This window comes from Garra rufa, chromosome 8, assembly GCF_049309525.1.
Source record: "Garra rufa chromosome 8, GarRuf1.0, whole genome shotgun sequence".
Taxonomy (NCBI): Eukaryota; Metazoa; Chordata; class Actinopteri; order Cypriniformes; family Cyprinidae; genus Garra; species Garra rufa.
Genome location: NC_133368.1, coordinates 34175795 through 34193733, shown reverse-complemented (window position 1 = coordinate 34193733; position 17939 = coordinate 34175795). Strand labels below are relative to the sequence as shown.

General features: G+C 34.6%; 1 protein-coding gene across 1 annotated transcript in view; it reads left to right on the top strand.

Annotated features, from left to right (window-relative positions):
- The window catches only part of slc49a4 (solute carrier family 49 member 4), a 64202-nt gene that overhangs the window by 6778 nt on the left and 39485 nt on the right, over positions 1-17939 (top strand). Inside the window, exons 3-4 of the mRNA XM_073845846.1 lie at positions 10714-10976; positions 12953-13082. Coding sequence (XP_073701947.1) covers positions 10714-10976; positions 12953-13082 — 393 coding nt within the window. The remainder of the gene's footprint in view (positions 1-10713; positions 10977-12952; positions 13083-17939) is intronic.

The following is a 17939-nucleotide window of genomic DNA, read 5'->3' as shown; positions in this document are numbered from 1 at the left end:
TATGCAGACAGTGTTGTCATCAGTATAGGTTGGTGGCACATTTTATTAGTCATTTGAATATGTTTGACTGTTTGAGGTCTAAATTTGCACATCCAAAGAAATATTGTTGAAAGTATGCATTTGATGGCTTGAATGCCAAATATTTTATTGTATGGTTATGGCTTTTGTGATCTAGCTCTGTTTGTGTGATTAGATGTAGTTGTTGGCCGCTATCTGGAGAGCAGGTTGGACAGTCGATTCATAATACAATTTTATGATAAATGAAGCTGAAGCTGTTTATTTTATGAATATTTATGCTGACTTAAAATTCACTGCAATATATGATAAGAGAGAGTGCGTTATTCATTGGCAAAGCTACATGGTACTGTTCTACCACTTTAAAGATGTGACCTTTTCATTTGCTTAAATACATAGCGGTGGAACACTCTAACAAGACGACTGTGCTCTGTTTACTTTAGATTAGGATTATTCTACCTGTAAAATTGAATGTTCCTGTCCTCTTCTGTGCTTTCTGTCCTCTTTCCATTTTCTCTCGCTCCTCCTTATCTCTTTAAGCTTTTTCATTCACACATGGCTAACATCAGCACATAAAGAAATAACTATAGCAAATTTCTCATAGCAGTAGTGAGAAATGGAAACAAACCTTTTCTGTTATTACTATTTTTGATGGAGAGCTAACTGCACCACCAATGAACATTTAAACAAGGTTATCTAAATAATGTTAAGTGCTTTTCTCTTTGTTAGTATTACTATTTTTGAGGTTTTTTTTTGTTAGTGAAGTCAGTTGGCAATATAAGACATCAGTGAGCATAAAACATATTTTATTAATGAGGCATGAAGAAAATTGCTGGTTCATTGAATTTAGAGAACATGGGTCTGATTGTGAGCTGCTGAAAGCACCATATAATTCATGCAGACTGTTATACTTCTCTGTATCTGTTTAATGTCATTTCCATCTGTATTAAAACATTATTGTATAAATGTGTGTAGTTAGAAAGGTCAGTTTCCTTGCAAGTACACCGCCAGTCAAAAGTTTTTGAACAGTAAGATTTTTAATGTTTTTTAAAGAAGTCTCTTCTGCTCACCAAGCCTGCTTTTATTTGATCCAAAGTACAGCAAAAGCAGTACCATTTTAAATATTTTTACTATTTAAAATAACTGTTTTCTATTTGAATACATTTTAAAATGTAATTTATTTCTCATTTCAAAGATGAATTTTTAGCATCATTACTCCAGTCACATGATCCAAAATCATTCTAATATTCTGGTTTGCTGCTCAAAAACATTTATTATTATTATTATTATTATTATTATTATTATTATTATGTTAAAAACTGCTAAGCAGAATTTTTTCAAGTTTACTTTGATTAATAGAAAGCTCAGAAGAACAGCATTTATCTTAAATATAAATCTTTTGTAACTTTATAAATGTCTTTATCATCACTTTTGATCAATTTAAAGCATCCTTGCTAAATAAAAGTATGATTTCTGAAGGATCATGTGACAGTGATCACATAAGTAATGATACTGTAATGATAATGATACTGAAAATGTAGCTTTGATTCCAGAAATAAATTACAATTTAAAATATATTCAAATAGAAAACAGTTATTTAAAATATTAAGCTATGAAATGAGTAGCCTTATTTCATCCAAGTAACTAAAAAAACCTAAATAACAAAGAGGAAAAACTGTAAAATGAATGTGCTGTTTGAAAAATGTTTTATATGTTAATGGAAAGTGAAAAAAACTATAAAAATGTGTTAATGGTAATGATGCACACTACCAGTCAAAAGTTTAACCAGTAAGATTTTGTTTAAGTACAGCAAAAGCAGTAACATTTTAAAATATTTTTTACTATTTAAAATAACTCTTTTCTATTTGAATATATTTTAAAATGTTATTTATTCCAGTGATCAAGGCTATATTTTCAGTATCATTATCATTACAGCATCATTACTTATGTAATCAGTGTCACATGATCCTTCAAAAATCATACTTTCATTTAGCAAGGATGTTTTAAATTGATCAAAAGTGATGATAAAGACATTTATAACGTTACAAAAGATTCCATTTAAGATAAATGCTGTTCTTCTAAACTTTCTATTCATTAAAGAAAACTTGAAAAAATTCTGCTCAGCTGTTTTCAACATAAAAATAATAATTGTTTTTGAGCAGCAAACCAGAATATTAGAATGGTTTTGGATCATGTGACTTGAGTAATGATGCTAAAAATTCAGCTTTGAAATCAGGAATAAATTACATTTTAAAATGTATTCAAATAGAAAACAGTTATTTTAAATAGTAAGAACATGTTCAAAATGTTACTGATTTCGCTGTACTTTGGATCAAATAAATGCAGGCTTGGTGAGCAGAAGAAACGTCTTAAAAAAAAACTTACTGTTCAAAAACTTTTGACTGGTATTGTGCATCACCACCATTAACACATTTTTATAGCTTTTTTTCACTTAGCATTGAAATATAAAACATTTTTCAAACAGCTTGTTCATTTTACAGTTTTTTTCTCTTTGTTTTAGTTGTTTTTAGTTACTTGGATGAAATAAGGCTACTTATCTCGTAGCTTGTTTTCACATCTCCCACAATACTAGAACAGACAGCTGCACATTGACCCTCTCAGTTATATAATCTAAAATTGTGCAATTGCCTAATATATATACCAGGAAAAGCTTTTTAGGGCTGATGAGAGACAGCAGAGGTTATGTTGATTGTTTTATATATTTATATATTACACCACAAGCACATTTTAACGCAAAGATACATTGCAAGCAGCTATTGCCTGCAGTGGATGTTAATGTATTGGCTGATTTCAACACAGGGCCACTTAATGTGTCGAGTCTATTGATTCATACAAAGTGACTCAACTCGATGTTGTGTGTTTTACATTTTAGAAGCCCTGTACAGCTTATGATGTATTGTTCAAGTACATTTACACCACCAGCAGACATTATTCAAAGGACTGTCTTCTCTTCATGTAAAGATTTCACACATAAGCTTTAATGTAATTAGCAGGTGCTAGAAAGTACATTAGTTTCTGGTGGAGTGCTTAGGACTTATTCACAGACCCTATGACTCACATAGAGTTTAACAAGTCATGAGACACATGTGTTGCAACTGTAAAACTCAGGTTTATAGAGAGCTACTGAAAGCCTTTGGTTAAGCTTAGGTCACAGAGGAAGTAGGGGGCCATGTATCACGTCATGCATCATGACCTGCTGACTTCGGCTGTGAATTGAGCTACCACAAGGTGTCAGCACTTCCATTACTAAAGTGTAAAAAATGTTCACTGAAAAGGTAATGACCATCTTGCATATCAAGTGGTCCAGCATGTTGTTGATATGCAACACTAAAAAGTCATTCTGATCTGATTATGCCGTTTTGTTTAGTTCACTGTAAGGCTAAATTGGACACCATCAGACATCAGTTAGCTCAGTTTAGATGGCTTGTAAGCGTTTTTGATAAAATAGAAGAAATATTGTTAAAATTGTTATCTGAAAAAGGATGTAATTGTTTAATATTTTAAAGTATTATTATAATATTATTTATAATAAAATAGATAATGTTATATAAAATTATTCTATTATTTCTTTATATTTTTTTATATATATTTTTAATTTTTAAATACATTTTACATGATTTAAATATTATTATTATTATTACATTGTATTTATTTTATTTTATTTTATTTTGTTTTTTTAAATCTGTGTAGCAAAGCAATTTTGAAGAATCTTACAGCTCTTTTCTATACAGCAGTTTGGTTTGTTCCTCACTCAAAGTTGTCTTATTGCTTCAGAAGACTAGTTTTATGCAGTTTTTTGGGACAGTTTTTTGATGTAATCGCTATATGAATGGTGGTTGCATGCAAATTCTTCAAAATATGTGACCCTGGACCACAAAACCAGTCGTAAGTCTTTGCTGTAGCATTATTGTTTTGGTCAGTATAAAGCAGTCCATTTATAAAACATGTTACTCAGGTTATAAAATTTGCATTCGAATCCTGTTAGCCCAACAGTTTCATTAGAAAGCTGAGAATCCTCCCTGACATTGTTCGCGCCGGATCACAATCATCTAAATTACCACTCCTCCACTGCCCTTACATTTCCATGCGTGAGACTCCTTTCTCCCTTTTCATCTGTTTGATTCAAATTCAAGGTTTAGCAGATTGTCACCTGAAGAAAGATCACAGGACAGTGATTCTCAACCAATTTGCTTCAGGACATCAAGTAGTGATCCAACATTATACTAACATAATAGTGTAAATTACATTTTTTGGGTGAACTCTTTCTGTAATCAGTCCTATTCATGAATTTCTCAACATTTTCTTTCTTTTATTAACTTAAATCTTTATTTAGAAGCTTTATGTGGTGTCAGAATGAGTAAAAAGTAGCAGCAATACAATCCATGCCGTTTGGTTACAAATGCCACTTGTTGTTCTCAAATCAACAGCGATTGTGGTCGCAGCAGATTGTACCATTGTGCCTTTGTCAATTTTTTTTTGATTGCTGTCTTGGCGGTGAGGAGTGACAAAGAGCAGAGCCACAATGTTCTTCGCAAGCCAAACTGAACAGAAGTCAAACATTGTTTTGAATGAATACTATTACTTCAGCATGGGTTGAATAGAAAAGCTGACAAATTACTTAAATTCCTAGTAAATTTATCTTTTCATGCTCTTTGCAGCGACTAATCCATGTGTTTGGTACAAACTGTGTTGGCTTGGTATAATTTTGTTGCTCATTTTGTTTTGTTGGCATCTGACTAATTTGAGTAGCTTCTACCAAGTGACATCTGTTTGTACCAAAATAATTGAATGTTTGATTATATACATAGCCTTTGACAACAACAATAACAAACGTGTGAAACAATTTTACTCTCCTCTATACAGACTGAAGCTTAGTTATGTTGCATTCACTTCCAGAATCAAAATTAAATAATTATTTACTCACCCCAATGTGATGAAGATGTTCATGTCTTTCTTTCTTCAGTTGCAAAGAAATGAAGGTTTTTGAGGAAAACATTCCAGGATTTCACTTCATATAGTGGACTTCAATGGGAGCCAACAGATTCAAGATCTAAATTGCAGTTTTAATGCAGCTTTAAAGGGCTCTACACGATCCCAGCCGAGAAATAAGGGTCTTATCTAGCGAAACCATCGGTCGTTTTCTTAAAACAATAAAAATGTATATACTTTTTAACCACAAATGGTCATCTTGCACCAGCCTGACTTCGCATTACGTAATCATGTTGGAAAGGTCCAACGTGATGTACCAACCCAGTTTTTACAAAGCAAACATGCAAAGAAAGTCAAATGCTCTTTACAACAAAAGGTAAAACAACGATTTTGAAGTTGGAGGTAAGATGAGATCTTACCTTATTGAACTGAAGTACAGAGATGAAGAACTAACCACGCATAACCTTTCTAACGTGATTACGTAATGCATGAAGATGCGCATTGCAGAGCTAGAGCAAGATGAGCATTTGTGGTTAAAAAGTATATCAATTTTTATTATGATTATTATTATTTTTTTTTTTTTTTAGAAAGTGGCAAATTGTTTTGGTAGATAACACTCTTAAAAATAAAGGTTCTTCACTGGCATCAATGGTTCTATGAAGAACCTTGAACATCTATGGAACCTTTCAAATGCTGAAAAGGTTCTTTATATTTTTAAAATGTTATTCAAAATGGTTCTTTTAGGAACTGTTTACTGAACAAGAATTGTTCTTTAATGGCATCACTGCAAAAACACCCTTTGGAACCTTTATTTTTAGGAGTGTAAGACCCTTATTCTTTGGCTTGGATTGTGTAGAGCCCTTTGAAGATGAATTGAAACTGCAATTTGGTCCTTCAATCCGTTGGCCACCATTGAAGTCCACTATATAGAGAAAAATCCTCGAACATTGTCCTCAGAAACCTTAATTTCTTGGATGACATTGGGGTAAGTTAATTATCAGAAAACTTCTTCTTTAATAATATAAAACATAGTTTAAGTCCTGGATGGTGTTTAATCTATACAGTGCCCCACCCATACCAAAATACACAATGTAGACATAATGCGAAACACCTATTTGCTTGCTTGATTATTTTCACAGAGGCCAAATATTAACCTTCATTTGCATGTGAACTTCTGTATCATTTAGTGGAAGGATGGCACCTAATGAATTTGCTTAATAAAACATTTTGTGCAGAATTTGTATGTAGTATCTATTTAATCAAATCTATGACTCGCTCAAAACCGTGCTTTATTTTCAATATAGTCATGGCTGAAAGGCTTGAAGGCACTGAGGGCTGAGCGGTGTGCCTAACATTGACATTTATTAGATTATAATCACAATATAGTACAGCCTGTAAAATTTTATTGCGTAATTAAAGTATCAATTCAGACTGGAATTCATTGGCCTTGATATAGTAGGCAATATCTGTAGTCATTCTTTGTAGCAGAATTGTCAATTTTGCATTGTTTCCAATCGTAATTGGCAAACGTAAAGTCATAATGATCGGCTCAAGGTGTAGGATTTAGAATCATCTCCGATCCAATTATGAGCTACGTGAGGGGTATCACAATGTTTGCAATCAATGCAAATGTAGACCTCTTCTTTTTTTTATCGAGGGGGAAAATCCCACAGCTCATTTCATTAGAGAAAAAACCACACAGGCTTTAGCGTGAATATAGTGTCATGGGGGCTAATGTCCAATCGAGAAACATGCTATAGGAATGCATAAATGCCTTTCTGCAGAATCAGACGTCAACATGCTGAAACAAAAAAGAAAGGAGCTTTCACAGTAAATTTGGTTGGGGATTGAGGAGAGTATGACTGAAAGGTTCAAGAACCTATAAAGTGCTGTTTAAATGTTGTGGATGATGTGTACTGACCAAACCAAATGCACTTGTGAGCTGGTTTTAAATCTAGGGCAAGCCAAGCATACTATAAATCCTCCACTTAGTGTTTTTTACCGTCCCTCAGACACTTTTTGACGAGACACAGTTAAGAACTTCACATCTTCATGAACGTAGCAATAGACCTTAAAACATATTCTTCAGTTTGTGACAATTGCTAGGAAGAAACCAAAAGAAGCTTGACACAAAAAGCCTCTTGATCTTTATGACAGTGATTACCATGAAGGAAAAAAAGACCATTTCGGTCTGGTTCGGTGTGCGTCTGGGCTGTAGAAAATGGGAAAGTGTTTGAGCCACTCTCATTCTTAGCCAACGCTGAAGATCTATTCTGGGGACAAGCACTGCAGCGTATATTCAGGCAGTTAGGCTATCACAAGTCTTCCCGCTGGGACTCAGTCATCCTGTCTCGCAGATAAAGCTCTTCTGTTTCCCCTGCTATCAAACCTCACGTCTGATAGATACGTAGGAGGGCATCAATTGGTGTTTATAAACCAACAAAAAGGTGATTGCATTTAGACTAGTTTTTTTATATGAATAGTTAACTATTACATGTTTGTGTCAGACATTTGTCTGACTTGCGTGTATATAGGAATAAAAATATCATAGAGACTTGAGTGACCTTTCTTGACTGGCGACTTGTACCCAAAACACCCCAGCATTGCATAGCAACATGATGAAAACACTCACATCACTTTATCAGCTGCATAACAATTCACTGTAATGCATTGTTTAGGGCCCTATGGTTTCAACAATGCATAAAACGCGGATGGAATCGTAGAATCCTGTCATGGAAATTTAATTTAACGCAGAATGTAACAGAATTTACCAAATTTTGGATGAATAAATCAAAAGTAGGCTAGTACAATTAAAATCAAAACACAACATGGACTAGTGTCTGTAAATCTAAAGCTGCAAAACTACTATGTAAATATGAATCCTGCATGTTCTGCGTGAATGAATGGTGCAGACGCGCGGTTTAGTTTACCACTTCCATACTGAAGCGTGTGTGGCGCTCAGTGTTTTTAGCCTCAATATATGAGTACATGAACACATAAATATAATCTCTAGAACTGCTCAAAGAGTTACCGAAGTACCATTTTTCCATGAAAAACTACGGTCATATCATATACAAACAGAAACCTGTCAAAATAAAAGTTCAGTTTAGTTTGAAGAAACTGTGACAGAAATGTAATACTTAATGGACTGACAGTACTACTACTACTACTACCAAAAAATTATTATTAAAACATTATTTCTAAAGGAATATTTACCAAAAAATATATATATATTTACCAGAATTTATTGAGCAGAAAATTAAACACAGTATTTTTGGGGGGGAAAGTATTACCCATTAAATGGAATCCAGAAAATGAATTGAAAACAGAATTTGTCAAAAATAAACCTGAATATGAGAAAAAAAGGAAAACTATTTCACGGGGCCTTAAAATCACATTTTTGGTTTTTGCTTTTAAATATTGTCAGTTTCATGATTTAAATTAATTAGACATGCTTTTTGATCAATAAAATCTAATTTAACCAATGAGTTTAGAAAAATATAAAGGTAAAAAAACAAAACATGAATTTAAAAAAAATGAATTTGGGAAAAAATAAATTGGATTTCATAGGGCCCTAATTGTGCAACATAGCATTATGATGGTGTTTTTTAAAGGAAAAAGCTCACTTGTTATTTCTTAATTTCCTTTAAAGGGGTCATCGGATGCAAAACTAACTTTTACATGTTGTTTGAACATTAATGTGTGTTGGCAGTTTGTGTACACAACCACCCTACAATAATAAAAATCCACCCAGTGGTATTTTTTTAATCTTTAAAAGTAATATCCCCTTTTTAAAATCAGGTCATTCTCAGCTTCTTGTCGTTGTGACGAAGACTCTAATTGAGCGATTGGGGTGTTCAGTTGTTGGATGTAATAATGAACATATTAGTAGTCATTTACTCTTGACATCTGAGCCATTTAAGAGGCAAAGGACTAGTGTTGTCAAAAATATCCATATTTCGATAAATATCGATACTGAAATATCCGAACGATACCAATACTAATTTCCCGAAGTATCGATACTAGCCGAGCTGTCACTTTCACTTCTCCACAAAGGCGAGTTTACAAACACCACACGTGACCGCGGTGCCTGTCTCGTCTCATTCAAGTAAGGCGAGTGCGGCACCCCGCGACCGGCTTTGTTTGATAAAGAGCACAGCAGGAGTGCTATCTGGAAATATTTCGTATATGAAACAAACGAACATGGAAAGCCGAAGTACACAAGCAAGCCAATATGTAAGAGTAACTACAGAGCAGTGCTAACAAAAGGCGCTAACACCACTAATTTCGCAAAGCACCTGAAAGACAGACACCCGTATCTATATAAAGAAGAACTGTGTTGAACATTACTGAATCATTAAATAAGATTACCTATTATTGTTGCTGATATGAGTGTTGTCCCGTTTTATATAAACCGATTGAGGAATCTTAGGAGTAAATACTTTAACTGTGGTCAAATGTAAATTAACTGTGCTTATTTAACTTTATTTAAAAAAAACATTACTTAAATTCTGTGATTTGTCTTAATGTCTATCCAGTGAGCAACTGAGCATTGTTTTCGTGTGTGATGCACGCATGTTTGCTTGCGTGGATTGATTATGAATCCAGCGTTAAAATCTGTTAGTCAAATAATGTTAATGTATAAACCAGCATTTGTGAACGAGCAATGCATTTGTTACAGAATATTTGAATCTTTGATAATAAAAATACAACGGATCATGTTAGCACGGTCCAATAAAAAATATTAACAGATATAACTTTGGATTTTAATTGGTTAATGTATTAGTAAATTATAGATTAAATTAATTTTTAACTAAGATTAATAAATGTTTTGAAAGTATTTTTCATTGTTTATTCATGTTAACTAACAAATAACTTTTACCATTAACTTAAGTTCTAAGATTAGTTAGATATTTTAGTTAATTGTGTGGTCTAAAAAGAAAAAGAAAAAGTTTACGACCTACACTACCAGTTGTATTTGAACAGCAAATAAAGTTTGAAGCTCAAACTCAAATGAAGCTAAGAAGCTGAACAGGGCTGTAGCAGTGTACATATGCATATACATCATTGTCATGTTCTAGACTATATTTATCTTTAAATTAAAAAATAAATTATTAATATTGTGGCAGTTTTTTTCTCTGTGGTATCGAAAATAGTATCAAATATCGATATTTTTCAAGGTATCGTATCGAAGTTAGAAATTCCAGTATCATGACAACACTACAGAGGACAATGTTACTTTCGTTTTTTAAAGGAAAGCGCCGATCCCAATCTACATATGCGTCTATGTTCGTGTTAATTATTCGTGATGCAGCTTCACCCACAGCAGAAGTGAATCTAAGTTTTTTTTTTTTTGCATGTTTGCAAATGGCCTTTCTTAATAATGTGATTGTTGGCAAGTTTCACCGATAAACATGGCTAAATGCAGCTAAAGTAAACATTACAGCTCATAATCCTTCAGCAGAGAGGGGCGGGGCGAGCAAAGCTCATTTGCATTTAAAGGGCCCATGCGATAAAATGAGCTGATATTTTGCAGAGCTGATTTTGACAAGGTAAAAGGGTGTTTTTTTTACACTACTATTGAGAATTTTTAACCAAAGTATATTAGAGACTTTTCATTAAGACCCTAAAGAATCATATCAACTTGTGGAAAATGGGCATCCGATGACCCCTTTAAAATGTTAAAAATATATATTGTGGTCATGATGTCTTTTTATAGTTTTGTTTCTCTTTTTATCAAATCTACAGGTTGATTCATGGAGGTCAACTTCTGAATGGTTTAGCTGGTCCTACCATTATGAGTGCCGGTCCTCTGCTCTCTACTACTTGGTTTGCTCCTGATCAGAGAGCTACAGCCACTGCTATTGCATCACTGATCGGCTACCTGGGGTCAGCCTGCGCCTTTCTGATTGGTCCGTTGGCTGTCCCTGCACCCAATGGCACTGTGGGAGGCACTGTTTACTGGAACCAAAACCACATAGGAGACAGGATACAGTTTGTTCTTTACGCAGGTACGTTATTGTCCGCTGACAGTCCAGCAGCAGCATTAATTCTGAATCAATATTAAATTATTTTAAGCATTTGCCATACAGAAAAGCAATCACAAGAAAGCCATCCATGGTGGCTCTCCAAATACCCCAATCAAACGTCTTAACGTGGTTTGCGTTTACCTCGCTATAAAGATTGCCTCGCATTGTTCTGCTTAACTGATTCAGAAAATTAAAACATTTTGAGAGAGAGAGAGAGAAAGAAATCTTGCCAATAATAGATTGATACTCTGCCTCTGTTTAAGTTGAGAGATGTTGCTTTCGTACACAAGGAAAGACATTGATTTGCTAGTAGTTTAGAGGTCATAGGAACACTTACTGCAACATTGAGCATCAAGATGCAGCCACATGCACCGGATTTTAACACTCCTTGAAGACGAAAAACTTAAGGAGATGCTGAATGATCAGTCCAGTTTAAAAAAAAAAAACATTAGAAAAGGGCCAAGTCTGTAGAGATGGGTGGTATAACAGTAGATACTGTGTGACAGTAAAATCTGTCAACTAGTAGATATTTTGCTGTACCGTTTACAGATTTAAACACTACTGAAGGAGTTTCCATATATGTGACCCTGGACCACAAAACCAGTCTTGAGTAGCATAGGTATATTTGTAGCAATAGCCAAAAATATATTGTATGGGTCAAAATTATAAAAAAAATTTTAATACAAAAATCATTAGGATATTAAGTAAAGATCTTGTCCCATGAAGATAATTTGTAAATTTCCTACCATAAATATTTCAAAATGTAATTTTTGATTACTAATATGCATTACTAAGGACTTCATTTGGACAAAAAGTATTAATAATTAAAGTATTAATATATAATATATAATATATAATATATAATTAAATCTTACAAAACAGTAGTGCAGTAAAGTATATCTTGATGCATATCATTATCATGATATAAAACTATTCATTTGTGATGCAAGATTTTTGGGTAACACTTTACAATAAGGTTCATTAGTTAAACATTAGTTAATGTATTAACTAACATGAACTAACCATGAACAATACATTTGTTACTGTATTTACTAATCTTCATTAACGTTAGTTAACGGAAATACAGTTGTTCATTGTTTGTTCATGTTAGTTCACACTGCATTAACTAATGTTAACAAAATTTTAATAATGTATTAGTAAATGTTGAAATTAACATTAACAATGATTAATAAATGCTGTATAAGTGCAGTTCATTATTAGTTCATGTTAACTAATGTGGTTAACTAATGAACCTTACTGTAAAGTGTTACCGATTTTTGTCATATCACCCAACTGTACACAAGCCTGCTTGATAATCTGTATTTTATGACAGAAAAGGCAGATTTATAGAAACGATGCTGTAAAAATGTAACTAGCTGAATAAAAATGGGATCTGTCCCAGGAAACTGCACTTATTTTATCATGTGGACTGCGCCCAGAAGGGACACAAAATTTAGGAACTCAACCTGAAGACTGTGCTGGCAGTGTCAGTGCATCCGGGTTTGAGATACTATGTGCCAACAGGTTTTTTTTTTGTGCTTGGCTGCTGCAGTGCTCAATTATGAACTTGGTAGCACATCACAAATTCCGGCACTGGATGAGCACATTTGAAAGCAGGAGTTTTTTTGTGGGCTAGGGTTAATGAGCTGATCAGTTGTTTCATTGTGCATTTCCTCCCTCTACAGGATTGTAATAAATCTGCTAGACTCATGGTTAGCTCTAGATTAATGTGAGCCATCTAATGACCGTTAATGATGTTGGTTTGGATACCACTCTCTCTCGCTCTCTCTCATTAATTTGAATTTAGTATCTGAAAATTGCAGTGAAATGCCAGCTGCGTTAAGCTCTTTTTCTAATTAACAGGGATAGATTAAGTCTGAATCCCTAAAATCTTTGTGAGATTTGATGTTGACACCAAGGCTGCATGATAAATGTTGTGTGTTTTTGTGAACTTGCAGAGGGTGGGATGATTGCAGCACTTTTCGTGGCTGTGATGCTGTACTTCCCCTCCAGGCCGCCCATCCCTCCCAGCGTGGCAGCGGCTAGCCAACGTCTCAGCTACAGGAGCAGCATCTGCAGACTGCTGAGGTATAACGACAGTCCTGCTTTATATGACTTCTCTAACTGTTTTGAACAGAGAATGAAAGAACGGACATTAGAAAGTAGGAATTGTTCAATTAAAAATAAAAGTTCTCTTCAATGTAAATATAAGAAAAACAGAGATAGCCAACAGTTATTTTTCATACAGCAAAAGTGGATGGTGATCATAGCTGTCAAGCCCCAAAAAGAAAGAACCATAAAAGTTGTCAATATGGCTTGAGCTCTATGTACAAATTAACATTTTCTCATCATTTGCTGACCTCATGTCATCCAAGATGTACACTATGTTGCCAAAAGTATTGGGATACCCCCTTCTAATGAAAAGGTTTGACTACTTTAGTAATTTCCACGAGTACAAATCTTAATGTTTAAGCATGTAATGATATTCTAGGGAACTGTGTCCTAATTTTATAGCAACAGTTTGGAAAGGACCCTTTCTATTCTATCATGACAATCTCTTTGTGTGCAAGGTTCATTGAGAAATGATTGATTCAGTCAGTGTGGAAGAACAGCTGATCACAGTCTAATCCCAGCTGAACACCTCTGGTGTGACTTTAAATGCAACCTTGAGCCAAAAACTCCACCAAACACCAATGACTTGTACATACACTATATGGACAAAAGTGTTGTGACGCCCCTTCTTTAGAACAGAAAGAGGCACTTCTGAAACTGTGGCAACAAAGATGGAAGCATAATTTATGTATTTAAAAATTTTATTGTTGCACCAGTTTTGGAAGTGTCAAAAATAAATGTACCCATGTGTAGAAGTCATTGGTGTTTAGTCATGAGTTTTTGGCTCAAGGTCTGCATTTAAAGTCACACCAGAGGTGTTCAGCTGAGATTAGGGCTTGGCTTTATGCAGAGCAGTCAAGTTCTTTCTCAGTGATTGAATCAATCATTTTTATTTAAGCCTTGCTTTATACACAGAGGCATTGTCATGTTAGAATCGAAGGGTTGTGTCCAAACTGTTGCTATACAGTTAGAAGCACACAATTGCCTAGAATATCATTATATGCTTAAACATTAAGATTTGTCCAAGATTTTGGAAATTACTGAAGTAGTTAAACCTGTTCATTAGAAGGGGTGTCCCAATACTTTTGGCACAATATAGTGTATCTGTAGAACACAAACAGAGAGTTTAGGAAAATGATGTGGATGGGTCCATTAAAGTTGACACTTCAAAAACCACACAAAACAAACACAACAGTATCCATATGACCCCAGTTGATGAATCAGAATCTTCAGAAGTGAAACGATATGTGTACATGAGAAAAAACTATAAACCATTTCCGTCAGCACACTGTACATATCAGTACATTGTGCAATAAGCTATAGTAAGGGTTAAAATATGCTGCTTTTTTTGAAGTTTGGGGTTAGTAAGATTTGCTGAATTTTTTTAAGCAGCCTTTACTCCAGCCTTCAATGTCACATGATCCCTCAAAAATCTTTCCAATATGCTGATTTGGTGCTCAAGAAACATTTCTAATTATTATCCATGTTGAGAAAATGTGATACATTTTGTTCAGGATTCTTTGATGACTAAAAATTTCCAAAGAACAGGTTTTATTCAAATTTGATTAATTGAATGAATCCTTGCTGAATGATAAAATTTCTTTAGAAGAAAAATCCCAGATTGTTGAATGATGGTGTATATTGCACAAATCATTTTGAATTATTTAATGGTACTTTTTTGTTTTTTGGCACATGAATCACTAACTGTTGAATGAAAAACAGCAATTCTGCTAAATATCTGCTTTTGTATTCTTCTGAGGACAAACTATCCATCTGATTAATCAAACTGATCCAGAATGGCATATGAATGAATGGTTGATAACAAAAATCCCCTGTCCCTTTTAAAAACCCTGTCCCTGCAAGCATTTCAAACCTTGAAAAGACTGGAGCACAATAGGTATTCTAGTTAAAAATCATTTTAAAATGCCAATGTCAGTGTTCTTCATTGGCATTCACAAAAGATTTTGCAAAGGGTACATCTGCACATGGACAACAACAATGGACATCTGTTATTTTAGGCCTTTTGTAACTTCCACATTCTGTCTCCCTGATCTCAGCACAGTCTCTGAAGTTTTATCATTGCTTTTACAAAAGAGAATCTTAATGAACAGGGTCTTGTCATTTCGCCACTCACCATATGCTGCGCTTGTCATTTAATACACATCAAAGGCAAGATCCTCTCCCTGCAGATTAATTACCAAGCCTTATGATGGCACACGCTGACCATCCTTAATAAATAGAACATCTTGATCTGTACATTTAATAACCCAGTGAAGTCCACGAAGGGCCAGTGTCACCACAGTGGGACATTTTTTTTTACAGCTAGTCAGAATTCTCTTGATGTAGTAAGACCCACAACGCTCGGGGTAGTTGCGATATTCACAGATCAGAGGAAGCCAGCTCTACTTTGAATGCATATTTCTAACATCAACACTAGAGGAATTGGCTGAAATCTGTGGACTGAAAAGGACTGTTGAGTTTCCACTGTTGTAGAGAGTCTGCAGTTCGACCCCCTCCGAGGAGTGCCAGAACTTTCCCACTCACAGCAGAGCTGAAAGCGAAGAGAAGAACAAACATGAATGGACGAAGTCACCCCTTTGAAACTGTAATGCTGTCTGGAGTCCCACCGATAGGCAGAGTTCCAGTAGCCGTCTCACATTTGTATCTGAATGGAGCAGTGGATTGGTAGAGCTTTGTAAAACAGCTAGTCTGCAGGGACAGTTCATTGGATATGGACTGAGGTCGTGTGATCATGATTGCATTTCACCTCCAGTCCTTCAACTCCCAAGTCCTTGGCTCACCTGACTTGGTGAAACTTCAAAGTTTTTTTGAGCCTCATTTGTTTGTTCCAGAGAGCATCTTTATATCTTTGTTCCTTTACGGGAATCGCTATCCAGCGCTTGATTACTGCGCTAACAGTGATGATGGAATAGTATCAGTATTGATGGCCTCTGTGTTAAAAACGGCCATGGCTTGCAAAATCTTGATTTTAGGGTATTAGATCCCAACAGGGCCTGCCAAGGACAAATGGCACTTAGCTGATGATCCTTCTGGCTTGATGGCTTCCCCAAATTTGTCAAAAGAATGGAAAAAGGGCTCTCTCATGTCCCATAATCTAAATAAGCTCTTGGTGGGGGAAAAAAGTGCATGGATATCGATCTTTGCCAGCTGTGAGGTTAATGAAATGGGTACAGTTGGGAGAAAGGGTCCTCCATCAACACCTTTTTTTGCGATTATCCTCTTCAAGGCCACCCGTAAAATCCACTGAAAGCATGCTTGGTTTTCACACTTTCCTGTTAATAGACTGGATGTAGACAGTGGAAGTTTCTTCACACCTGGTGATTCATACCTGGAGGTAATTATGAGTAGTGTGACATGGAAGTCGAATTCTCTACAAGTAAGGGTGCAGTAATTTGATATCTGTTTAATGTGTGAACTTATAATTTGTATCTTTGCCTCCTACTGGTCACACTTTTTTTATAGCTGCTTTTTTAATAGATAGATCACCCAAAAATGAAAATTCTGTCATTAATTTCTTACCCTCGTGTTGTTGTACCTTATGGTACTCCCTCGTGTTGTTGTACCTTATGGTACTCTTGTGAATGTGAGTCGAAGACTGACACAGAAGAGGAGAAATTGTTGAATAAAGTCATTATTTTTGTTTTATTTGTGCACAAAAAGTATTGACAAAGCTTCATAAAATTATGGTTTAACCACTGTTGTTAAATCTTAAAATAAAATGTTAAGCTTAACTGCATTTTTCTGAAAAAGTTTATATAGTTTTTTTTTTTTTTTAATAGAAATTTTTTAAAGCTTCAGTGTACTGTCATTATAAAAGTAATTCATTATTGTTTATTTAATTCTAACAAACAAGCTCTTGTTAAAAAACGAACTAAATTTAAAAATAATTTGCTTAGAATTTCGACACAGGAGAGACTTGTTTCCAAACAAAAGGAAAAATATTGGTATTGGCTATCGGCCAAAATGAGATAAAAAATATCGACATACTAATGAATATCTTGTATACTAGATTTGACCCTCAAGCTAGTATTGCAGTTCTTGCCTTGGATGCAGAAAAGGCGTTTGACCAAATCGAGTGGGACTATATTTTAGCTGTGATTAGGGAATTTGGCATGGGTGATACATTTGCCTCTTGGGTGAAAATGCTATATGCTCATCCTAGAGCTTCAGTTTTAACCAATTTTAATAGATCATCTCAATTTTTATTACATAGAGGCACTCGGCAGGGCTGTCCTCTCTCGCCCTTGCTTTTTGCAATTGCAGTTGAACCCCTTGCCCTTGCCATTAAAAAGGATCCTTTAATATTGCCCCCAAATTTAGGCCAAATTGATCATCACATTTCTCTCTATGCAGATGACATTATTTTGTATCTCCGCAACCCAGAACAGTCTGTACCACCTCTGCTAAATTTATTGGAAACATTTGGTAAACTCTCAGGATATTCAGTAAACTGGCAAAAAAGTGAATTTCTGGCAGTGACTAATAATATAGATTCTAATTTTATAAGTAGTCTTCCTTTTAAAATAGCCACAAACAGCTTGAAATATCTGGGTCTTAATATATCTAGAAACCCTAAGGATATATACAAACTAAATTTTTTACCTATGCTAGAAAATCTGAAAACCAATATAAAACAGTGGAGGACCTTACCATTATCAATGATGGGGCGGGTGAATGCCATTAAGATGGTGATATTACCCAGATTCTTATATCTTTTTCAGAATCTACCAATTTATTTGCCCAAAAAGTTCTTCAAAACTTTGGATTCTATTGTAATGCCATTTATATGGGGCTTTAAACCACATAGAATAT